We start from the raw sequence: 26379 nt of genomic DNA, 5'->3' as shown, positions 1-26379 counted from the left end.
AAAAGGTACAGAAAATATACTACATACTACAATTAGGAAATAAGTTTAATCTTATATCGACAAAATTTGGAAATATTTCAAGAGCATAATAAATTTGTATCACAGGTGTTTGGCTTTGTTTCATGCTTCAATATGTATTTCAGTTTTCAGAAAAATAAAACATCTTTTTCATATATCTTTCTGATATATTATGTGACAAGCTTGGATCAAGAAACTAGATAGCATTATCAGCAAGTTTAGGTCAACAGTGAGATGTCTGAGATATCCGATAGTAAAAAGATTTTTCAGCATTAAAGATGTGTAAATATTTTTTATATAAACGACTTAGCTTTCAACACACAAATGACAGAAATGACAACCAATAAAAAATTAGTTGTTACAATGGTGGGAAAATGGAGCCACTAAGAGATTAATCTTAATCTCTCTCTGGCACAGTTAAGACAAAATATATTAAATATGATATAAATTCTATATTTTTGTATAGGTTTTGTCACCTTTTAATTATCAGTGAGGACAGCACTATATCTGCAGAGAAAAAAAATAGCATTCACCCTCAAAAGGAAGAAGTTTTAAGGGAATATTAAATTCACAAGTGGTTCCGAGTCGCATGTACATCCCCGTCAGGGGAGATGATGACATTCGGTTTTTGCAGTTCTTCCAGGGAAATGGTGACATTCTTGTACATATAGGGTCTGGTATACCCAAATTATCACCCATCTGATATTGACCAGGATAAATATTGCTTAACTTTGGTGATTTAATGAGAACTAGTGTGTTAATGTGTTTATGCCATATATAGCGACAGAGAGATGATACACATCAACAAAAATCTCTACCAAACAAAAAATTAGTTGTGTCGTCCATATCAGAAAGCACTTGTTCAAACGTGAAGAGAAAACTTCCAGTCCCGTCTTCATAATCTGATTCGAAAGAGAAGTATTTAATTACAGAAACAACAGAGTGTTAAATTGTTAATTCTATAACCTATAGCATTCCTGGGATCAGCATGAAAGTTACTCATATTGGAGGATAAATATAATGACATGTGTGGAGGTTACAAATTTATTTCTAAAAATTAACAAGGATAATTTGGTACCTAAAAGAGAATTAGGTACTGCTACTGATAAAATGTGAACAGTAAACATAAAGCTTGCACATGAAATAAGCACATAGATTAATTAATAGTCATCCCTTGACACAGGAATTAATATGATGAAGGTAGACAGAGTTAGTAGCTAGCTTCTACAGTTTGGGTATTTGTTGCTGGAACTGAGAATATTTATAGACGTAGTTGTCCATCAGTAGAGGTGGATGGCATTGATACAAGACATAGTGAATTCATTTGGAGCTGGATCAACCATGACTACATCACGCAGGCAGATATGCAATAAAATTGCTAAACAATTTCTTCACTTACTACCAATTTTAGATGATACTACAATAAATGTAAAGCAATTTTGTAACAATTATGTAAGCCTGAAAGCTTATATAGCTGCTGCTGGTACTCTAATGTCTGATAGCTTACACAGACGCACACTTGAAATGAACATGATTTATCATTATATCATACATAGCTGCTGATACTTTTAAATCGACACACATCAACTCTACTGCTGGTACCTCCCATGTTTGCACAAACTATTAATGTGCACATACTGAATGTATATATTTTAGAATTCAACAGAGTCCCTCATAGAAACAATGCCAGTTTGCAACATTCCTTTCCAGCCATATTGTATGCAGGTATAAGTAAAAGAGAGTTATCTCCCTTTGTGAGAAGTTGTTTTCAGACCCAGAATTATACCTCTTACAGAAGTTGAACACACAAACAGTTTATAAAAAAAAAAAAGAGACAAAATGTGGAGGAATATGTCTGACGGGTTTTGTTCTGCCCAATAGAGCTCCCTCTTCATTGAATTCAACACTTTCACAAATGCACGAAAATTAATCAAAGAAACGTTTTTACAAACAAAATGAAACAAAAGACAAACAAAAACGGGAAGCAAGAGAAAAAATAATTCTATACATAGACCACCCTACCAATAGAGTTGAAGAGAAAAAAGAGATTTGAATTAATGAAGCAGCAAGTGCTGGTGCTGATTAAAGACAGATGCAAAAATGTGAAATGGCAAAAAAAAAAAAATACAAGCAAGAAACAAAAAGAAACATAACATAGTAAACCACTTGTTTAAAGACTGACTGATATCAACTGAATATATGTTTGCCACTGCTAATCTCTCTCTCCTAATCAAACAGACTTTTTGTATTTTACCACTGTTTTCCAAATCAATTTAATATTTTCATTATTAACTTTTAAATATAGCTTATCCTATGATTATCACCTCCAACAAAGTAGAAAATATCTTTTGTGTGTACAGCCTAGTGTTCACATTGTTTGACCAATCGTCACCAAACTTGGTTAAAACATTGGTCATGATTCAACTTAGAACTGGTTTAATTCTGGGAAATTTAGATCAAAAGTTAAGGATACAGTCACAGAAAAGGTCACACTTTTGGCAATAACTTGGTTGCTGTTCATCATAGAGACTCACTGCATAGCTCATATTGTAACTAATGAAATACTGTATCTTGAATAACCTTAAAATTGACTATAGATCTTTAAAAGTTTGTGTCATGGTTAAAATTTTTACATGATTTCAACTCCTGATTTTCCCCAATTTAATGTATTGATATATAACAATATAACAATAACTATCATGCAAAATTTTAGCCGATTAATAGTTTATTATCAACATTGTATACTTTTGGAAATACTTCATACTATGGAGAAGTAAGGTCCAGATAAGATGTTGGCAGATCCTTATGTTGCAATGGTGGAAGCACGCAGTATCATGACTCGTTTATGTTTTTGTCTTTTGTATCTATTATCAACGAGATTTTTTTTTTTTTTGTGGTCAAAAGTATTGTTTTTAAATTAAATTTCTTATGATCATTAATGGGACATGAAATATCTTCAACCATAGTTGTTATAATTATCAAATTCCATATGTAGATATTTATTCAATTACTCATAGTGGAGTTTCTGTGCAAATAATAAGAATTAAAATTTTGGTGCTTCTGCACTATTAGGACGAAATTTCAGAAATCGTAATACTGAATTGCACAAGAAAACAATGGTATCTATGTATTCCTTGTGTCTTTAAGATTATTATATCTAAAACTTACGAAAATCAATAAGGTAGAAAATTATTTATTAAAGAAAATAAAAAATAGAATTTGATGAAAACGATTGTAAGACACAGGAGGGTTCAAAAGGGGGGTCATTTTCCGTTTTGAATTAAACAAGATGGCGACAATTTTTAAACTGCTACCATGATTAAACTTGTTTTATTTAATAATTCAGTAATAGTCAGGTAATTTCGACTGCATAATTTGGAAGTTACCATTGTAACTTATTAAAATTGACCAAAAAAAATCAGTTGAAACCATTGTTTTTTATATGAAAACTCCATTTATTTGACTACAAAATCTCGTCCCAATTCTATAGAAGCGCCAAATTTCTTTTTACTCTCATTCACCCCAAATGATGCACAGTGTCACTTGGACATAAGGAATTACTATTTGGGACCATATCTACAAAGACACTATGTAGGGAATTGAGCAGCAAGATGTCTGTTCACATTACATTTGAACTTTTGCATGTCAGTACAGTCAGCGAAGCAGGAAACTGGGAGAAAATTCCAAAGTCTAGCAGTTCTGGGGAGAAGAAACTGTTAGAGTAGAAGGCTTTCTAGCATCTAGGGATTTCTACGGTGAAGGGGTAGAATTTTGCTGCTTGTCAGCTGGGTTGGGGATATTTATGTTGAGGGAGGGGCACAAGTGCTATGAATTCGCCAGAGCATATTTAATTAAAATACTTGTAAAACAAGTACAGGGATGCATCATTGAAATAATGGGATAGGATGGAGATTTATTTTTGGACTTTGTCTAAGAGTGAGAGACTAGCAGTAACTGCACCAGATGTGGCAGCAATATTCCATGCATGGCCAAATGGTGGCTTTGTGCAAGTCATTTTCTAGCATGATAGCGAGCCCACCTTCTTTACAGCAACCTTGGCAATGTTCTCAATATATTTGTTCCAATTCATGTTTCCTGTGAATGTTAAACTAAGGAGTTTGAAGGAAAAGATTTCATATAGCATATTATTAGTCATGGCAATCAGTGGTTGAAAAGATTTCTTGAAATTGTTAAAGAATAAATCAGAAACATTCATGTGGAACATATAATAGATTAGAAACAATTTATTGCATTTACAGGAAGTAATTTGGATGATTCATATGGATTTAATATGAGTGTTTGTCAATGTATCTGGAATAGGCTCAAAGAAAATAAATTTTGTGAGAGGATTGAACCCCAATTTTTCCTTCATTCTCTACTTCTTGTCTGTTGAACTCTTCCTTTTTATGTGAAAATAGTTTTTCAATAAAAAACTTAAGAGAGAGGTTAATGACAAAAAGGATTTTTTTAAATAAATAAGAGATAAATTAAATGAAACAGAAACAGAAAAATTATGACACCCTTTTGAGAGAGAGAAAGAGAGATTATTGAAGAAAATAATTGATAAATGATTCCTAAAGTACTAGGACAATAGTGTTGCAAGTTTATGTGTGTGGCGGCACAAAGTTACCACAGTTCTATTAAGCTACATGCCTGGAATTGGTATTTTTTAAGACTTAAATTACATACATTAATTATCTCTAATCTATAAAGAGAAACTTAAAATTAATAAAGAAAAAGTCAAATTGAATTGTAAAACACAAATTTTTTTATAGAATGTTCTGTTGAGAGAGAGAGAGAGAGAAAGAGAGAGAGACAGAGAGAGACAGAGACAGACAGACAGACAGAAATAGAGATTAGCAGTGCGAAACATATTTTCAGTTTGTCATCAGTCAGTTTTAAACGAGAGACCCATGTGCGTATGTGCCAAAATGTCTATAATTAATATTCTGGGAGGGGGGTCAATGATTGAAAGTAGTTAAAAAAAAAAAGAAAAAAGAAAGAAAAAAGCCTAGCAGTAAATTGTATTAAAAAAGCCAAAAAAAAAATAAAATAAAAACAAAATAAAAAATTAAAACGTTTCTCGCATGCAGATATCTATTAGAGTTACACAGTTTCAGAAAAACAGAAAAAAAAAATACAGAAATAAATATTTGAAAATGTTTATGTATTTTCAACAAAATGGTGATATTACCTGAATTCTGGCACAACTTGTCAATGATTCACTAAAATCTCGGATACCCATATAGAAAAAAAACAACATACTCAATGTCACGAGTCTTATCATAGGGATATAGGTATAAACAAATCTGGGTAGTAGTGCGTGTCCGAGGGAAGCAGTGGAAACAAATGAGATATACATGAGAAAGTAGAAGGCATCCCAGCTGCACCGGTGAATTGTACTCAGACATTTTGTACGCCAGACACAATGGAGTTCTTGTCTGAAAACAGACAAAATGTGTAATCAGACGAAAACAAACAATAATGTTGATTAATTATTAAAATTAGGGGAAATTTATTAATTATGAAGTTTTTAAAATTTTATTCCAATTGTATGTCTTCATTTGATGCTTGTGTCAATACACTACACACTTTTACTGGTTAGGGCTAAGGTTGCCTAATAAAAACTAATAAAAATTTATGAACGTAAATTTATTCCATCTTTTGGCTTTTGGAATGATAACTAATGGTGTGTACATAATTGCAAATTTTTGTTTTTTAAATACTTGCCAATTTTTCATTTTTTTTTAATTGTTGTAAAATGATTTGTAAAAAAAATATCATCAACTGTTTTTTAAATACCTGTCAAATGATTTTTTTAATATTTGAAAATTGTATTTTTAAAAAATTACATATTGTCATTATTTAATTTTTGTCAATTTCCTTCTTTTTTTTTTTTTAAATATTTGTCAGTGTTTAGAAAGACTTATTAATCTTCTAAAGATACTCATCAGTAGTCTTTTTTTTAAATACTAGTTAACAGTCTTTCTAAAAATACTTGATACTCGACATTTTTTAAATACTTGTCCTTTATATAATAGTCTATTGAAAATATTTGTCAAATGTTCTGTTGAATTAGTGTAGAGAATCTCCTTTAAATACTCATTTTATTTTATTTTTAAATATTTACAAAACTTGTTTGTTAATGTGTTTTTAAGATATTTTAATATTTGTTTTGTTGTGCTATTTTTTACTAGAAATTTTCAAAATGATTTCATAAAGATCAATATTTAGAATTTAGAAAAATAAATACCCTCCAAGTTAAAAAGGAGTTCTTATATGTTATGTATATCTTTATATTATCAAGAAAAATAAGAACTCCATAAATTTATGTATTATGAAAAAGTCATAGCAAATTATCATTGCAATGCTTCATATATTTAGGTGTATAATTGAGTTATTTAGATTGTAATTCCTTTCAATACATATAGAATCTAAAACAACATGCCTGAAAGCACTTGTCATTTAGTATATAAGGTCATTAAACAGCAGATTATGGAAAGTGACCGACAATTGAATAAAAAAAACGCACACAACAGAAAGAAAGAAAATGAAAACCTCTAATTTATTTGATATTGCTAAACTAAAACAAATAGAAAGTCAATTTCTTAGCTATACTATTTGATTGAATTAACAGAATATATAACAATTTAAAAAAAAACTGATCTTAATGAATATTAATAATGTTCTGTACACCCAAATATCTAAATTGATATTCAATAGAGTCTAAACAGTTTTAGCAATCTCAAATTATTTGTATAGAAAATAATATGAAGCAACTTTTAAAAATCACTCGATATATAAATGAATTAATATAAAAATAAGTAATACTAATATAAGTACAAAACAATGTAAAACAAAATATACTTTGGTTCAATCTACCTTACAATAATGAAGTAGAAACAAAATTAGGGAAAATATTATAGAAATTACTAACAACCTTCTTACAATGGATTTCAGAGCATATATAATGATTCATGGTACGAGTCTTGGGATGGTTTAACTGATATTACTATTTCATGTAAATACATATTTCTATGTTCTTTGTTAGATGGATAAATAAGTCACCTATAATATTTTTGAATATTTTATCTATTTAAAGGAAAAAAATCTTCTGAACTATAACATTACTTCCTTTATTAAGAGACATTTTGAAGCAGGATTCATTTGCTAGGGTTATTTGCCCCTGCAGTGACCAGACAACAACAGAAAATAGAGAAAATCGAAAATGGAGGATGCTACTGAAATCAGCTCAGTAATAAACAATTAAATCCTCGTTCCATAATTCTTTCAGTTGTAAAATTATTAATAAATTGTTTTATATTGTTGATCACTATAGAATCGTTTTCATCCATTTAGTTCTTCATATTTGTGTTTTACTATTCATGCAAGTAAAAAGGAAAAACGTTTCACAATATTTTTGTTAATAAACATTTTCATGTCTGTAAGTTGTTAAGTTATTCTTTTAATAATATCACTGAGTCAAAAATTACAAAAATGACGAGGAAATATTCAAAATAAAAAACAGTGCTAGTGCACTTATTGATCCGCACTATTTTTTAAATAGTATTTTCAAGTTTAATTAAAGTTCTATATGTTTTTACTAAATTGTAAGGTTAAAGTACAGAATAGGTACAAAACACACTCCTCTACCCATGTTAAGAATGGTTTTCTAAAGAATAACATTCTTATTTCAGCACGGATCGATAAGTGCACTAGTACCTAAAAAACTTAACATTATACAAAACCAGTTCTTCTAAAGAAAAAAAAAAGTGGTCAGCTTTATTCTTTTTATCAGGAGCAAACAAAAAAATACTTGTTATCTGCAAGGATTTTCTTTGGACTTTTTCTTTAAAGTAAGATTTTTGCTGATTTTCTCCAAACATATCTAATCAGCTGTTATTTTATTATTTTGAACATAAAAATATTGAGATTTGTTATTTTGTTCAAACATACTTATATTTCGTACTCAAACTACATGTAGATTTAAAAGAAAAATTTTGTGACAAAGTGTTTAAAATGAAGAAATTATTATCAGTGATGAAATTTTTGGATAAAAAATCAAAAATTACAAGAGTATGTCTTAAGGTAATAGTTTATTTTGTTAGAAGCAGTTACACAGAAGAAGTTGCGTGAAGAAAATTCTAACAAATGAGAATTCAATTATAGAATTTAGATATTATCCAGAAAATGGTACGTTTTCTCAGTACTTTAAAAGATACTCTTCTATACAAATAGGAATATGAAAAGAGGATGGACGAAAAAAAAAAAATGGAACTATTTTTGTAACACTTAAATGAATGAAAATGAATATGAATATCTTGTAGTTCCAAAACAAATGAGTGAAATTTCTTTCAAAGAAAATAAATATTTTGTTGAATATTTTGTTGATAGCAATTCCATAATCACTACAAATGTTTAAATAATGCTGAAATTTTGTCACCTGGAATTATAAATAAAAATCGTGAAAATTCTTTTGCTACATGAACTAAACCTCAGCATGTTCAAATGTTTAACTTGTAATAAAGATAAAGATGTGGGTTCACCAATACAGATTAAGTTAGAACAGGATCCTGATTTAACACTGTCAGAGAATTGTAAATTTAGGACATGATAATAATTGAAATGAATGTTTCTCTCCTTAAGAACCCCTCCTTCCTGCTTTGATAAGTTTCTGAAACTGACCTTCACTTCTTCTTAGACTTACATCAAATCTGTTGCTAAGATTGCCGGAAAAATGGATGCATCATTCTACTGCTCCAGAAAGTATCTTACACCTGTATTAGTAGTCAAATATGTCATATGAGCCAAGACATTGAAAAACTAATGAAAAGCAGTAGAAGATGATTCCTTGCAACAAAATCCCTACAAAATTTAACCATAACCCAAAACTGGTCTAGAATTTATATAAATTATGTAGAACCATCGAACATATATTATTCTGTAATGGCCTGACATATTCAAATACAAAAGATCCACTTCTACAATTAGAATAATTTTTTTTCATAGATTCGGTATCCTTAAAACGATTGTCAGTGATAATGGAACTCAAGTTACATGGAGTGAATTCAGAATGTTTTGCAAATTCCTTGAGCTTGTATGAGGGATGTTCCAAAAGTAAGGGCTCCTATTTTTTATTCTGTCTAAATGCATCAGAGGAGATTGCAAATTGCCTTGTTATGAAGACTGAACTTATGCATTAATGACCTAAGAGTTTCATCTCTATTGCAAATATTGATGGTATAAGACTAAGAAAGCAACCTCTGTCATGCACGTGTGTCAGAAACAAAGATGCGTCATTGAATTCCTGGCAAAAGTGCATGGAGAATGGTGGTGACTGTGCAGAAAAAAAAAATTCTGGAGCATAAAATGTTGCTTATTTTAATGGTACCAGTTCCATCTACATAGCTCTTCAACTTTTTGAGTTAAAAAATAGGAGGCTTTACTTTTGGAATGATCCTCATACATATCATTACCTCCTCTAGATCTAACGGACAGGATGAAAGGTTCATTATTCTTTAAGAAGTTCAACAGTAATGTGATAGAACAGGGTAAGATATACAAATTTTTGAATGTTCATCGTATAACACCAAACCTAACATAGTATCAGGTACACTACCAACCGAAATAGTTTGCTCAAAAGGTTGACTTCTAGTGAGTAGAATAATAGCAACAATAAACTTTGATGTAAAATGTATTTGTAGGAACAAAGAAAAATGCTAATTAGTAAATGAAAGCTTAATAAACAGTATGATATACACAATTATGAAATGAAACTAATTACACAGAAGATAAATATATATATATATATATATATATATATTTATCTTCTGTGTAATTAGTTTCATTTCATAATTGTGTATATCATACTGTTTATTAAGCTTTCATTTACTAATTAGCATTTTTCTTTGTTCCTACAAATATATATATATATATATATATATATATATATATATATATATATATATATATATATATATATATATATATATATATATATATATATAGGAGAGAAAGAGATTAGTTAAAAAAAAAGCAAAAACTATATGTATGGAGGAAGAGAAAGGATGACAGAGGAACAAGAAAAGTATAGAGAAATCAATAGAGAAGGAGAGAAGGAGAAAGAAAAACAGAAGAGAATGGTTGAAAAGAGAGAGAGGGGGGAGTTAGAAGAAAGATAACTAGATAGATCTATGATAGAATAAAAACCTTGTTTACATACAACTGTCGACCGCAGAAAATGTTTAATATAAACATTTAGCTTTCACTCATTGTAGTAAAATTGTGCTGATAGTGTAACTAACAGATAAGATACCCGACTCATTAAAACATGTATCAATCCCAACTAGAAGCATTTGCTTCACTAACAACACTGGAGAGTCTGTAGATGCAATATATATATAATGTTAATTATGAGAGAAGCTACAATATTTTAAAATATTCAGCTTAGTAATTGACATTAACAAATCCTATCATTTTTAATTTTTCATATGCCTTGCACATAACCGGATTTCATATAGCATATTTCACTTTTCATGTTCATTTAGAAAACAACTTAGCAAATATGAACATACCAAGACTATTTGAAGATGATTGGATTAATCAATCAAAAGTATTTGCAAGAAATGGGACCTGAAAATCACGAATCCTACAGAGAACAATTTGACAAAAATACTCAATGGATCATCTTAAAAAAAAAAAATTTAAAAAAAAAGAAAAAAAAGTCTTATGCAGAAACATTCTGTTTAGTTCAGTAATATTTGGCTTAATTAAAATACTCCACAAAAAAAATCAGTTTTTTATTTACATCACATACAATTATTAAAAACAATATATTTATATTACAACTCTAGTCCTACACTATTGAACTATTATAAATACATTTTGTTGTAAACGTGTGTGTGTGTGTGTGTGTGTGTGTGTGTGTGTGTGTGTGATATTGGGGAAGATATAACAATTTTTGAATACTCGTAGAATAACACCAAACCTAATAATGAAAACTTGATTAATAATTTCACAATTGTTAATCTTTTGTTTGCCCTTTATATATATATATATATATATATATATATATATATATATATATATATATAAAAAGGGCAAAAGATTAACATTATATTATATATACATTACATTATATATATATATATATATATACACACACACACATATATATAAATTTTTACAACAAAATGTATATATATATATATATATATATATATATATATATAAAGGGCGAAAGATTAACATTATATTATATATATATATATACATTACATTATATATATATATACTTATTTATTTATTATTAATAGTTGTTTTTTTTCTGAACCCGATTTTTGGACTTCTGAAGAGTCACACTTATGAAAAATCCAAGACGCACGCACACGCGCACCCGCACGCGCACACACACACACACACACACACACACACACACACACACACTACAGGTTCCGCTTTCATTTTCTAATATATAAAGACAGTTTTCAACATCTGATTACTCTGCTAATACCTTAGTAGGTATTAGCAGAGTAATCATATCTGCATTTAATCTTTAAAAGCAAATCATATCTGCATTTAATCTTTAAAAGTATATTACTCCAGGGTTGTGGGTTGTGAAGTCTGACTCCAAAATATCCTTCTCCTCTTTATTTTAAATCTATCTGTTGATTCTTTTGAGATTAAAAACAATCAAACATGACTTCTATGATTGTTATGAGTCCTCAAATCTCGTACTCTCATTAATACTACATAATAATTAACATTTATGAAGTACAATTCTGAATATTTTCAAGTGTAATAGAAACTCTTAGAATCTCTGTGCAGTCACATTGTCATTAAAATAAAAAGGTTTAAAAAAGTGAACAAAACTGAGAATTAAAATAGAATTGGTAAAATTTAAAACAAAATCAATGAAATTACTCAGATTTAAACAAATTTAGTTCTTGAAAAATAAATAAAAAAGATTTTGTTCTAACAAAAAGTAAAAAATAATCTTACATCAAAAAGTTCAATTTTGCTAATTTGAAGGGGTAATTTTTAATCCTAAATGACCATTAGTTTTTTGTGGATTTGGAGTAAAGACTAAGTAAGAAAATTTGAATTCTTTGAAGAACAAACCAGAGTTTTCCTCCAAGATTTAGTTCAGTCAGTTTTCATCATAAACTAACAATAACAAAAATCAAATCAATAATAAAAGAAACAAGATGTCATTGCTTTAAAAAACAAAACAAAAAAACCCAAAGTTTTTATATATTTCCCTAAAGTTATAGAAAATAAGTATTTAAAAAAAAAAACTAAATCAAAATACTTGAAACAACAATAATAACCAGGTTGTTTCACAACAATAACAAAAAGAATATAGTCCAAATTCTCATACAGCCTCTACAATAACAAAAAATAAAATCAAATAATGTCATATTTTCCTAAAATTATTGAAATTGTAATGTTTTTCAAAAGTTTTTTTTTTCAACTATTAATAAAATCTAAAAATGGCTGACTTGTTTACAAAGAAATTGAAATGAAATAAATTTTGGGTGCTTATTCAAATTGACACTAACGCAACAATTAAAAGTAAAGAATATACAGAAAAGTATGTATAATGTACATAATCGTTACAAACCAAAAATGTCATATTCCAAAAATTACGTAACTCGATCAAGTATTCTTTATATCAAAAAAAAAAAATTAAATTTTACGACTAAGCAAGTTGTAGTGTTTTCATTTGCCATCATGAAATCTGATGAAACACATAGGGGGGGTCAAAGTGCTGATGTAAAAAATCAGCCTTATGTTCAATACACTTAACTTATTGTGGTATCATTAACGGGTCATTAAATTATTAATTGAACTAAATTTTTATAAAACTAAATGTTGTGAATGTAATGATGTTTCTCAATAAAATTAATAAAAGTTAATATTTTTTTTAACTATTAAAAAAAATATTAAAATGGCTGACTTGTTCTTATTTACTTGCCTCCCCTTGAGGGTAAAATTAGACACAAGATTGATTTTTAAAGTGGGGAAAATCCAGCTACCCAAACCAGGGCACTCTGGATAGGAACAAAAATAAAAATTGTCTCAGTATAGAAGGATTTCTCCTTCATGCCAAGGACAGAAAAATGAAGTGTAGTATGAGAACAGATACTACACTTTGCTCCTAGCCAATAAGCTACCTGACTTGTTTACAAAGAAACTGAAATGTATTCTGATTAAATAAATTTTGGATTTTTTTTAATAGAATTTTTTTTAAAGTTTGTTTTAGTGGTATCGCATTTTTTTTATTTTCAATAATTCATTTTTCTACACAAGTCCTGAGAGGTGACTGGTTTGCAGTAGACAGAACAATTTCCGATGATTTGTTGTTCTACACAAGTCCTGGGAGTTGACTGGTTTGCAGTAGACAGTTCTTGAGTTGGAATCCACAGAGCAAAAGATTCTTCCCGTGTTGAGACGGAAAAAACATATGCAAAATTGCTACAGAAAGGTTTAATATTTATGGAGCAATTCTGGTTTTTGATTGGTTGGTAGCAGAACGTGAATTAATTTGATTCGTCAGTTCCTAGCAGCATCGTTTATAAATAGAACCTCCCGACTATGCGGGATCATACCCCATTATAAACCTCTTATGATGAGATGTCTCCTAGCGGCTTCGGCTGCATGGAGACAGGGTAGTACATGTCAAGGATTCGTCACTTGACACTCAGCCCAACAGGTGAGGGGCCGGGAACCGGCCCAGCACCTGTTGGACTGAGGTACACCGCCTGGGTAATACCTAGGAGGTCCACCCTCCCAGGCCTTGCCACCGGGCTTTCCGGTGGGGCAAGTTTATTGCTTGCTGCCTGAGGCGCCCCGACCGGGGAATGCCGACGGGGTTACTCAGGCAATTTTTAAAATTGCAGGAGTGCCCCTCCTTTAGGGGAGCCTGCGGGTATCCCACTTTCCAGGCCTTGTGCCAAATATTGCCGATGTGGGCGGCAATTAAATATACACCCCATTATATTACAAAAATATTGTAACAATGGTTAGAGTGCTAAAAATCTGTGAAAACTTAGCACTCAAACTCTAGGGAATACCACCTCGTATTGATAATGAGCAATCTCTGATAATGACTTGTGTAAAAACTCCTAATGAATAAATAACAATAAGAACGTTAATAACACTCCCACCCTGCAAAAAAAACAACAACAAAAAAAAACACTCATTATATTTGCATTTTCAATCCTTTTCCAAATCAAATTAGTCTACCATCATAAAGCATTTGTAAATTTATACCTTTCAGATCCATTTTTGAATGTATTGAAGACATTATTTCTGAATCGTTGAAAAACAACATTCAATGAAAAAAAATAACATTTAAAAGATTCTGTAAAAATATAATGTTGAAAATAATTATTTTTAAATTTTTTTGAAAAAAAAAAGAAAAAAAGCTTTTGTTGGGGAGGGAACATTTTTGTTGTTAACAACAAACTCGCAGTAACAACAAAGGCGATATATTTTTTAAAAAATGTTCAGGATAAAATTATAACAAATGACATAATTGATAATAAGCTGATGTAATTTCTGTCGGTTTAACAAGATTTATTATTAAGTGGTGCAAAGGTTTGTCGGCTTATCTTGAAAGCTATCGGAATTTCCACAGAATTGCACTTAATTATAAAGAAAAAAAAATTATATTGACTGTGAATTGAACTTTGATCAGGTTATTGGTTAAATTCAGACATGTGTATATACATATATAATAATAATAATAATAATAATAATAATAATAATAATATATGAGAGGGGAATAAAGGGAAAAGAAAAAGAGAAAAGGGGAGATAAAGATTTCAATCAGTACCAGGTAGCTCATTTAATATTTTTCCTTTGGTCACAAAATGTAGCAAAATAACAATGAAAGATGTTGGAAAACTGGAAATGTATTGAATGAAAAAAAATAGTATAATGTTTTTTTTTTTTTTAATTTTATTATTATTATTATTATTATTATTATTATTATTATTATTATTTTATAATAATAATAATAATAATAATATTGATATGAAACTAAAGGTGTATGAATAAATATAGATAAAAGGATATACTAAATATGAGTAATAATAGTGTTATTAACCATAACAATCAAAATAGAAGGTTAAACATGGTTTAAATCATGAAGGAAAAGACAATAAAAATTAAATAAATCAAGAGAAAATGATATGTGTGCTGAGAAGAAGAAAAGACATAATATACATATTGAAATCGATATACGAATAGACAGGTTTATACATACACATATACATGTATGTAGGTGTAAACAATCATGCAACATTTATGTTTGTAGAAACATTTATATAGTTTTAGAAGACCGAGGCCTGTATTGAGACATGTTCTGTGTGTTAAACTAGAGAACTCATTGGATTTCTTTTTGCTTGTGAGTTTTTGTTGAGGGAAAATCAGAGTCTATCAGGAATTATCTAATGTTAACTAGTGTATATCCAGGTGGATTGAAGTGGCCTGCTAATTGGGATAAAGGGGGATTTTTGTCGAATTATTGTTTTATGGTTGTTAAAATGGGATCTAAACAGTGACAACGTTTCTCCTTTGTTGTTACGAATGGAGCAATATATAATAAATTATGTCAGATGTGGTAATTAGAACTGAATTCATCCCCATGTAAAGAACAGCTTTCAGAGTAGACAACCCTATTTTTATTGGGGAAGGGAGGATGTGGGAAAAGAAATTCCCAAATTTAACCGTGATAATCGGTGTCAGCATACCCACTCGCAAATGCTAAAAAAAAATTGTGGGGTGGTAGTGTCAGTACGAGAGAAGTAGATTTGTCTATCGTGCATACATACAAACCTGGCAGCCAGTGAATTACAGTGCATAATACAGGTCTTTATATCTCTATAAGTACCTGTCTTCGCAAAATTTGAATGAGATTTTTTTAATCAGCATAGTAGAAAACCTATTTAAGTAGTCATTCTAAAGAAAATTGTGGAGGTGGACCTAATGTTCAAATTTACCCCCTCCCCCCAAAAAACTTAACATGTGTGCAATGTCGAGAATCAGTCCGGGAAAGAAATTTAAGTAAAATACTCCAAATTCAATTACCTATGTAATGAAATTTACCTTTAAAATGTAGCATAGGTAATCAGTATAAAAAAATCAGGAATTATGACTAAAATCAAACACATGTGCAGGTCTATCAATTGAAGTATGGAAGAAAAAAATGGTAAATATCTAAACAGTTTGACGAAAGATATAAGATATCAACTTAAATAAACATACTTATTTGAAAATATACGGGATAAAAATCTAAAAAATAAATTGCTAAAGAAAGGTTACATATACTACACATTTTTTATTATAATGGTGATAAAAAAGAAAATAAACATAGTTAAGTATAAAAATAGTTGAACAGTTTTAAAATGGGAAGAATATATACAGTGAAAAAGAGAGAGGGGAAATAAATGTTTGTTGTTTTGTCTTCGAAGCGAGTGATAGAGAGAGAGAGAGAGAGAAAAAGTTGGGAAGAATATATACAGTGAGAGAATCCAGTAGATCGTACAGGTTTAAATAAAATATATATATATATGAATTACCTAAAAAAAAAAAAGTAACTGTTTGAAAAAAATATAATTAATTACTGAAACAAATGTCCGAAGTGAGTAAACAATTTACTCATAGGGCAAAAGTAGGTATCATTGCAATGCTATGTTGGAATGGTACATTAGAATTCATTTAGCATGCTAATACCATTATTCTGGAATATAGGAATGGCCAGAGCTCCTCGAATCAGAAGGAGCGAAGTTAGTCAAGGAAGACTTTATTAGTTTTTGTAATGGAAACGGGAAAGATTATGTTATGTCAATGAGTTTATGATCCAATTACGAAGGGTGCAACCCATATCTGTCCAAAGTGCAGAATACCTCCCGGTGATTACTGGGAGCAGTAAAAAGACTTGTTAGTTAGAGGGAAAAATAGGAACTACTTTCTCCAGAGATGGTTGCGATGGTAATGATGTTGCTCCTAGGATAGAATGCAGGATTTTATTATAATTACCAAATGTGTAAAAATGTTGTTCTAAAGTTACATAAGATAGTGGCTAATAGTCTAGACATAATAAATTTATATGCAGCATCTGTTGTTACAAACCTATGGTACTTTGGTCCAGAGGGGAATTTCTGCGATGAATAATATTATATAGGAGATATTATTATTATCATCCATTATACTATTTTTTCTGTTCAACACATTTTTTTCAATTTCTAATCATTATACATATTGCAATCATTTGTATTTTGATGTTAATACCGATTAAAATGAACACTAATCCATTAAAAATTAAAAAAAAATAAAAATAAAAAATGCAACATTCTTTTTTTTACAAATGATTAAGAAAATACACGTGAACTATTTCAAAAATTTTTGCAAGGAATGAATGCAATCCAAAAAACAAATTTCCAGTTTTCAAACGTCTTTTACTGTTATTTTGCTACATTTTACCAAAATCTGAGGACCACTTGAAATATCAAAATAAAATATCAAAAACAACATGCAGATACACATACACTCCCACAACCATGAAATTATTTTTCTAGAAGCATAAGTGGGATCATATATGTCTTAACATTAAAAAAGTAGAGTTATTCTATATTTATATATGAAAAACTCATCTCATTTTTATTATTTTTATTACTTGGGTGAACTATAATTGAGGAATCACATATATAATATTTTGCGAAAAATTTTATTGGTTTAAATAGTAGTTAATAATTTAGTAAGTCTTAGAATAATAATATATGTATAATGATTAAACAAATGCAATTGGTTTGATCATAGGCTGTTAAGACTTGAAAAGATTGTGTATGCGGGTATATTCGTCAGGTAGTTTTTGAAATTCTGTATCACGAATTTGGTAGTTCTTATAATTACTGAAATAATGAAAATCTTTCTAAGATTCCATTTTATTTCATGTTGTATATAAGAAAAACCTTGATATTTAGTTATTTTTGTAACTCTCAGCACTGTTTAACGCATTAAGAGATTCATCATCGATATATTCGGTTTAATGTCCATTTTACACACTGGCATGTGTTGACAGCTTTGAGAAATTGACTTCCAAACTAACCTTTCCATCAGATACATTCTTATCATTTCCTCCCATACTTTCCTTGACCTTCCATACTGTGAATTGAATCTGCTACCTGAACTATTCTACACTTACTCTCATCTATTCCTTCAATGTGGTCATACCATCAAAGTCCTCTGCACACATTTCCCTATTTAATCTTCCTTTGAGGTCATCAGAACTTTAGGATTCATATTATGCATCGTATCAATCTTGTATCATTTCTTTCAATGCACTGCATATCCTCAATCCTCACAGACCAGATTTCACTTCCATACACAGACCCGGTTTCACTTCCCTCACAAACCAGGTTTCCACCCATACGTAAAAATTCCTAATAGACTCTTTAATTCAATATATATTTTTATTATTAATATTGTAAAAGGAAACAGTCAGACCAAATGCTTTGATAAAAAGACAAGCACAACTATTATAAAATTCTAAATGCAAGGAATGCAATAGAACTAAATACATTTAAGCATTTAATAACAATCTTACTAAAACCAAAGAAAAAAAACATTGCTCCAAATATACAACCATTGATTTTACCATTGTAAATAAAAATAAAAACTTACTTTCGGACTTTTCTAATCAATTCCCCAAAAGGTTTTTCCCAACAATACATTTTCAAAACACGCATCCCACTTATGATCTCATTCATCAACCGCATTCTCTCATCCGTGTAGGTTGCTGTCTTAGACCTAAAGTAGAAAAGAAAGAAAAACATTTAAAAATAATGCAAAATATCGATTTAGTTACTAAAATAATTTGTATTTTATCATCTACTAAGAATTTTAAACCCAGAAATGATTTTAAATGCATTACAATTCACTTCAAATTCCTAAGAGTCATAAAGTAATTCATTCTTTTCTTTTTTTCAACTATTGACAAATGATTAAAATGGCTGACTTGTTTACAAATAAGCTGAAATGCATTCTGATGAATAAATAAATTATTCTTTTTAAATAAGATTTTAAAATTTTATTTAATCAACAAAGTTTCATTGAGACTAAAAACACAGACACATGAGAAGTGGTCACACAATTTTATTAATATAAAGTTTATTAAAAGAACTAATATGCTTAAGATGCATCTATAGTGAACTGTTACAACCGTTCAATATGCTTTGTGTCTAGCCAAGACCCACAAACACAAAGCAAGCTATGCGCGGTAACATACACATGCAGAATAAGGTCATCAGGCACGCGACACAATGACATGACCTGACCTTCAGTTCTGGTGACATTTAACCCTAGTCTTCCATTTAAATGGTTCGGTTGTTGTTTGAAGGAGCATGGCTGTATGCATTTATGTGGTGTGCTCCCCCCGCAAACGTTGGTGGTAAATCTGAGTCATTGTGGTGAACGTGTGTCACGGAAGTTGCGTCTGTGGATAGGGCATGATTATCTGTCCGCTAGTAGATTGTATATCACTTTAGTAAGGGCAGCGATGTCTGCAGATTCTGAGCTGGAATTGGTGGCACCTCCATCGCTTAAGGATGAGTCAGTGAGTTGACAAGGTTATCTGGTCAGTGCTCTTTGTGACCCTTTTTAGTTCCGGGTGCTTAGCGGCAAAAATGAATAAAGAAAGAAAGAAAAGGGAAGGACAAGCAAAGTATGGAGATGAGAGAGGAGGGAGAAATAAAAAAAAAAACAACATTTTTAGAGACTCTCGATGTGGCGAATGGACGGTGAAACCCTGTTTCGGGTGGCCGTTGATTATGGATATAAGCCTGGATGGATGCAGACACTCATTGAGTAAAAACTGAAGAGAAAACTGGTTTATAATGTACTAAGAATATAAACAGAATAATTTGAAACAAGAAGAATGATTTGCGAACTTTACAAATCAACATTTGAGTTGTGGATGTATATTTCTGGACTAATCGCTTGAAATGAAAAAAAATAAAAAAGGAAAGGAACCTTAAAATAACAGATTTTGCCGAAGAAACTTCACATAGAAAAAAGTAAAAACTAAGTCCTCTCTCTATATCTCTCTCTCATGTAATGAATCGGTGATTCCTTTATTTTGCAATTTTTCTTATTATTCATTGATGTATTTTCCGTTGGCATTTTTAGACATTAGTGTAAGAGACTTCCTCCCCACCTTCGTAATCTGTTTTTTTTTTTAATTTATTTAATCTCACCTTCTTTTCTCCCCCCCCCCATCATAGCCTATTTTTATAATAAAATTAATTTAAACTTTACCAATTGTGTTCATGTTTTTTTTATATATATTCATGTTTAGCAATAAAAAAAGCTGTTTAAAACTTGATCATTACAGACCAACAGATAGACAGATGGCATAAATGGTTTATGCAGCACAATAACAGTAAAATGTAAAAAGTCAATTTAAATTGGAGTTAATAGTAGCAGATAAAAGTTACCTTTCTCTGTATTATTCTATTTAAATGGCTACTTATCTTCATTACTTGTATTATCTCAATGGAATTTTCAAACTTGACAGATCAACTAATAGTCAGATCCTCTTAGCTTGAACATATTTGATATGTGTGATCAAATGTGATTTTAAACTCGTTAGATAGACTTATTAGATAACAATAAAATATTGTCTATATTCTTATATATATTCTAATCTGTTTGTTTCTTAATCAATTATAAACTCCAAAACATAATTACTCAAATTCAGCAGGAAACATCCTTTATGGTTTTAAGAAAGGGAGAGGGATACCAAAGACTGACTGGTCGATCAAGATCACATGTTAGCAGAGAGAGGAAATACTTGATCATACGTCATCTGTCAAGTAATTAATTAACCAAGAGACTTTGGCAAAGAAAGATGAACAAAGTCAGAGATAATCACAGAAGTACATTTCTATCACCATATTTGCTAGCTTGTCTTTCACTGAACAATGGGACACAAAGTGATGGATAGCGTAATTGTAGAAAAGCAAGACCAGGTTTCATTCTAACATTTAAAATAATTTATTGTCTTCATTGATATGTAAGTAAAAGGGAAATGAAAATACATCTGTAATGAAGACAAAAGGTTAGAAAGTCTATGTATCAGTAAATAAATGTCCTGGCAGCAGAGAAACGAAAAGAGTTCATATATGAGGGAAGTGGAATTCAAGCTGTATCTATGTGTGTATGTAGACGTGGACATGTGTTACATCATTTAGTCCATGTGTGTGTGGTGATCACCATATTGAATTCTTGAGTCGTCTTCTTGAAGCTGAATACAGGGCCAGAGGTTACATTCCAGGATATAAGTTTGGGAGTGGAAAGAAATGCCGTAGAATGAGTCAGCTTGCTGCGAGATCTTTAGTAAGAATCTAAAAACGAATAAATATTAAGACAAAGTTCCTTTTCTTTATCAACTATAAGATTGTCAATAGCATCAACATTTCAACTCTTCAGGTTCAGGCTGATATTTTCAGGCAACATGAAGTGGAATAAATAGATAGATGTTGCTAAGAACGTTGGGTTAACTCTACGGGGCTAGAAAACTACCCACACCTATCAGTATCCTATATCTCTATAAAGCCACCATTCACTCTCTCTTGTACAGCATGCAAAAAAAGAATTTCTAATTGAATAATGTCTATGTACATTCACTGTACACGCTATAATTCTCTGCTCATTGTGTTGCCCTGAAGTTGGTGCTCAATTCTAACACAGATCACAAAATCAATTGTGTTATTTCCATCAGTGCAGTAATAGAATGACTCTTTCTTTAAATAAATGACAAAATTTCCAGTTTAAAGCAAGTATTTAAACATTTTTCTTATTACAATGATACTTGTTTTTATTTTTAACTGAACAATAAACTTGTAGATCAAATCTCTTAGTCTGACCTAATCAAAACACAAGTTCAACCAAGTACCAACAATCTATCTGATCCTGAAAACCACAGAAAAACAACTGATCTCCTGCTGAAATATATATAGATATCGAAATCCTTTGTAGTAGAACACCCCAGCCATCCCTTTGAAAATAACAACCCAGTTTTATCCATAGGCATGAAAATGTATACCTCCTAGGAACCAGAGTATTTCTTGGGTGGTCCCTCTTTTCTCAGTTAAATACTTCTTCCACAGCAAACCTGTTCTTTGTATGCATTGTAACTATGCAACCCACTAAACATACAGTAATGTATATGTTTACAATAACCCAACCCCTCTCGCATTGCCACAGTGTGTCAGTTCTGTGTTTGTTTTTGAAATACTTCAATGAACTTACTGTACTTGTACTTCAACGTACAAACCCTGACCAACCTGAATAGCAGTAAAATCTCATCCCTTCATTGTATAGGGCCATAGAATTCAACTTTAATAGTTTCTTTCCTCAGATTGTTTGTGTTTGGAATTCTCTACTTACTCCCAGTTTACCTGATGGTATATGCAGAAATTTAATGAGAACAAATAGTTTGATGCTCAATTCCTGAACAAAAAAAAGAAAAAAAATGATAAGTGAAAAACACCATGCTTTGAATCTAAAAGTGTCTGCTTTTAGAGAGCCTCATATTCGGCTAATTGAATGCAGTGATGTGTGAAAAGTGGATAATTTGCATATTATTTTCTTTTTTGTAACGGTGTCTAACACGCACACACGCACACTTGGCCATTTTTTTTTCAGTCCTCTAACTGCACCTGATGATTTTTTTTCACTACTAATCCAAAATACTAAACCATTACCATTATATAATAAGAGTTATAGAAACGGTGAGAAAGGAGAATCTTTTTGGAGCAGAAATACATACCGTAATTTAGAAACAAGTTTCCCCATCCATATTTGAAGTGGAACAATAAAAAGCAGAACAACAAATCCAACAAGACAGGCAGGACCGAGCATATACCAAAGAATTACGATAATTGCAATCGTTTGGGGAGGGCCAAGAATGAAGAAATGTACAAATGAGGCAGCCTACAAAAAACAAAAAAAAATGATTTGTTAATTTATCAAAAAACAAGTTTGTAACAATATTTCTCATATGAACTATCATTATTTTAATACTAATGAATCACTGCTTATTAAAGCTCAAAGGCTACTCGAGGATAAGGCTTAATGAGATTGTCAAATGGGTGTAGAAAAATACTATGAGATGATTCAAAACTATGGGTGAAAAGGGCAGAACCTGATTACTTAAGAGGACAGGTCAACAGGTTTTTGTTGATATTTGACTTTAAGAGAATTATGTTGTAGTTAGGAGAAAAGCAATCCCTTGATATTGTGTCCCACTGATGGGAAGTCCTTGATCGTTTTTATTTACATTCTCTACACATTTCTCACTGTTAGTTACACAATGTTTCATCCACTCTACACTCTAGGAATTTAGAACTGAATCGTTCATTTAATCCACTGAGGTAGAGCAGCTCAAATTCAACTTTCCATGCATTTTAGATATCTTCTTAAGTTTTTTCATCTGGAGATTAAACTCACAACATAGAATTATATGTTGGAGTTTTCGTCTCAGGATGGATACTCCAGTTGGTCTCAAATATTTTATTATTTTGCAACAACCTTGGATTCTGTAATAATACAAAGACATACTTATGTCCTCTAAATGGTCCTATACACTTATAATAAACAAAACTCTAAAACTCGGAAGGAACTCTTGTTCAGAAAAAATAGAAACAAATGTTCATCCAACTGCATGAATCTTTTTCTTGTCTGATGGATTATTTAATACAGAATAAAGTTGTCAAATATAATTATATAATTATTTATATTCTAGATTTTCAACTTACTCCCAGTTTACCTGATGGTACATGCAGAAATGTAATGAGAACAAATATTTTGATGCTCAGTTCCTGAACAAAAGTAAAAAAAGAAAAAAATGAAACACACCATGCTCTGGATCTAAAAGTGTCTGCTTTTAGAGAGCCTCATATTACAAAATACATATTACAGAATACATTGTTTACAGTGAAAGTGGAAGAAAATTTTACTAAGAAAGGCATTACTCTTAGAAAACATCACTTTAAGAAAAATACTTACTCATAAACATTAATTCTTTGAAAAAATTACTCTTTGGCATTGATAATCTTTGTTCTCAATGTGATGGATTTTAGGCCATCGTCTTCTAATATCAATTTGGAAAGAAAAATAAAAAGGAAAAATAAGGTTTTCATTTTTTGAAGAATTGGATATGGTTGTGAATGAACTTATAGGTACTAGGGCATGACATGACAAGCTGATTGATCAGATCGGCCCTGTCTGTCTCTGATCTGGCCAAAGTGGCTAAATGCCTAGTCACCAGGATCAATTCCTACAACATCACGAACTGACACCCATGGTCAACAGGCGGTCCCATTTAGGGAGAAGGGTCATAGATGCGACCTGGACAGGTACTACCACTCTGAAGCAGAATGGACCTGGAAGTAATGGCAACTAAGGAGTGACTGCTAAATTGGGTCTTCACCATCAGCTGTAGTTTACGATCATACCTTGAATTGGATTAGGGTAGAGAGTTTAATAGTTTTTACCTCAATTTACTTAATACCACCCATTTCCCTACTATGGATTGAACAAGAATACCAGTACCATCTTGTGTGAGCCAGATAGTTGATAGAGTTTGGAGGAAAAGAACAGTTTAAAAAGATAAAAAGGACTGGGAAGATGGGCTTCAGGTGAGGTTGAACACCTAGCTTAAGCAAGTCTAGAGCAGTTTAATAGTGTGCATGGGACTTGAAATTTTATAAAGTTCTCATTAAAGTTGTCTCAACCACCTTGAAATTTAACATACTCCTAGTTGAAAGCTAAATATTATCAAATTATTTGTATTAATTAATAAGTGTGACATTTATATGGAAGCTAAAAGAATGGGAGCTAATTAAAATGTTAGGACAGAACTTACCTGATCAAACCTGTTAACATCATTAGACATCAGATTCACAACTTGTCCACAGGTTGTTTTCCTCATAGCAACATGGCTAAGTTTCAATACCTTAAAAAAAAACAAATCAAATAAATTTTTGAAAACTATGTTCAGAAAATAAGGAAACAAACAATCTTTTATTCACTGAACTCATAGTTTATTGACCTTTTGCAGCTTATAAATTTGTATGAGATGATCAGACACCATTGAAGTACTGACATCAAGTGCCTTAGACATTTCTTTTTTTTATAAAGAAGTCACCACTTATTAATACTTTAAGGCAACTTGAGTATAAGGGTTACAGATTGGACAGTGGTCACTGGTATAACAGCATAGTAATTATTGGTGAAAAGTGGGTATACTTTGATTATTAAAGTGTACAACAACAACAAGTTGTTTACCTTGAACTTGAAGATGACCATGTTGTAGTCAGACAGAAAGAAGGCCAGCAGAAGAGAGTTCCACACTCGGGGAGCTCTAGGAAAAAAGCTTTGTTCATGGACTGTGTTTACAAGTAAGTATAGTTAAAGAGTGAGGGAAATTGTTGGTAGTGATTCTAACTAGTGGAGCGTTGTTTGTGAAAGTTTGGCAGTGGGATGTTGGTAACTCTGTGAAACATTTGAACCAAGTTTTTATGCAAGAAAAACATAGATTGAAGCTCAGGATGCTCCAAGCAATTCCTGTCCAGATGTAGTAGCATTACTCCATCCTGGCTCTTATAAAGGTAGAGGATTGCATTGGTGGTGAAATATCTACTGGAGTGGTAGAATAATCCAACCATTTTACTGGTGACCTTGGCAACAGATTTGATCTATATGTTCCATTTTAGACCAGGAGTGAAGGTCAGTCCTAGAACCAAGGAGAGAGCTATTTATTTCAATTGGGGCCAGATTGGGGTCAGAGCGTTGCTGATGGAAGAGAGAGGCTTGGTTTTAGATGCATTAAGATTAACCAGTTACTTTTTTCCCCATTGCACTACGTGCTCAGGATCAGAAGAGAGAATCAGGGAGATCTTGGTCATTACTGGCTTTTGAAGTGTTGCCATAGATGGTAGTGTTGTCGGTATAAATGTCTATGAATGATCTAAGAATGTGATTTGGGAGATCATTATTGAACATCAGGAAAGGAGTTGGGCCCAGGATGGAACACTGAGGGACACCAGTATTGATACTATGAGCTTTTAATTTCTGCCTATCGGCGGCTACTCTTATAAGCCTATCAGACAGAAAGGATTTAATAATTGAGATGACATTTCCAACTATTCCATAGCTGGAAATCTTGTGCCATACTCTATCAAAAGCGTTTGATATGTCAAGTAATTGATCTAGAAACGAAACCCCCACCGAGAGATTCACTAATCCTGTGTGATATTACAGTTAGCACATCAGCTGTAGATCTAGCAGAAC

General features: G+C 31.0%; 1 protein-coding gene and 1 long non-coding RNA gene across 2 annotated transcripts in view; one reads left to right on the top strand and one right to left on the bottom strand.

The window, feature by feature from the left end:
• Positions 1-26379, bottom strand: part of LOC145242735 (ATP-binding cassette sub-family C member 4-like) — a 275544-nt gene that overhangs the window by 131303 nt on the left and 117862 nt on the right. The window contains exons 5-8 of the mRNA XM_080105907.1: positions 24953-25042; positions 22856-23019; positions 18709-18834; positions 5213-5459 (exon numbers count right to left, since the gene is read on the bottom strand). Of these exons, the coding sequence (XP_079962033.1) occupies positions 5213-5459; positions 18709-18834; positions 22856-23019; positions 24953-25042 (627 nt within the window). The remainder of the gene's footprint in view (positions 1-5212; positions 5460-18708; positions 18835-22855; positions 23020-24952; positions 25043-26379) is intronic.
• LOC145242918 (uncharacterized) overlaps positions 1-26379 on the top strand; it is a 28467-nt gene that overhangs the window by 584 nt on the left and 1504 nt on the right. The window lies entirely within an intron of this gene.

Source organism: Euprymna scolopes, chromosome 1 (assembly GCF_053919585.1).
Source record: "Euprymna scolopes isolate OS-2025 chromosome 1, ASM5391958v1, whole genome shotgun sequence".
Lineage (NCBI taxonomy): Eukaryota > Metazoa > Mollusca > Cephalopoda > Sepiida > Sepiolidae > Euprymna > Euprymna scolopes.
Note: the sequence above shows the minus strand (reverse complement) of the source record. Positions and strands in the feature narration are given on the sequence as shown.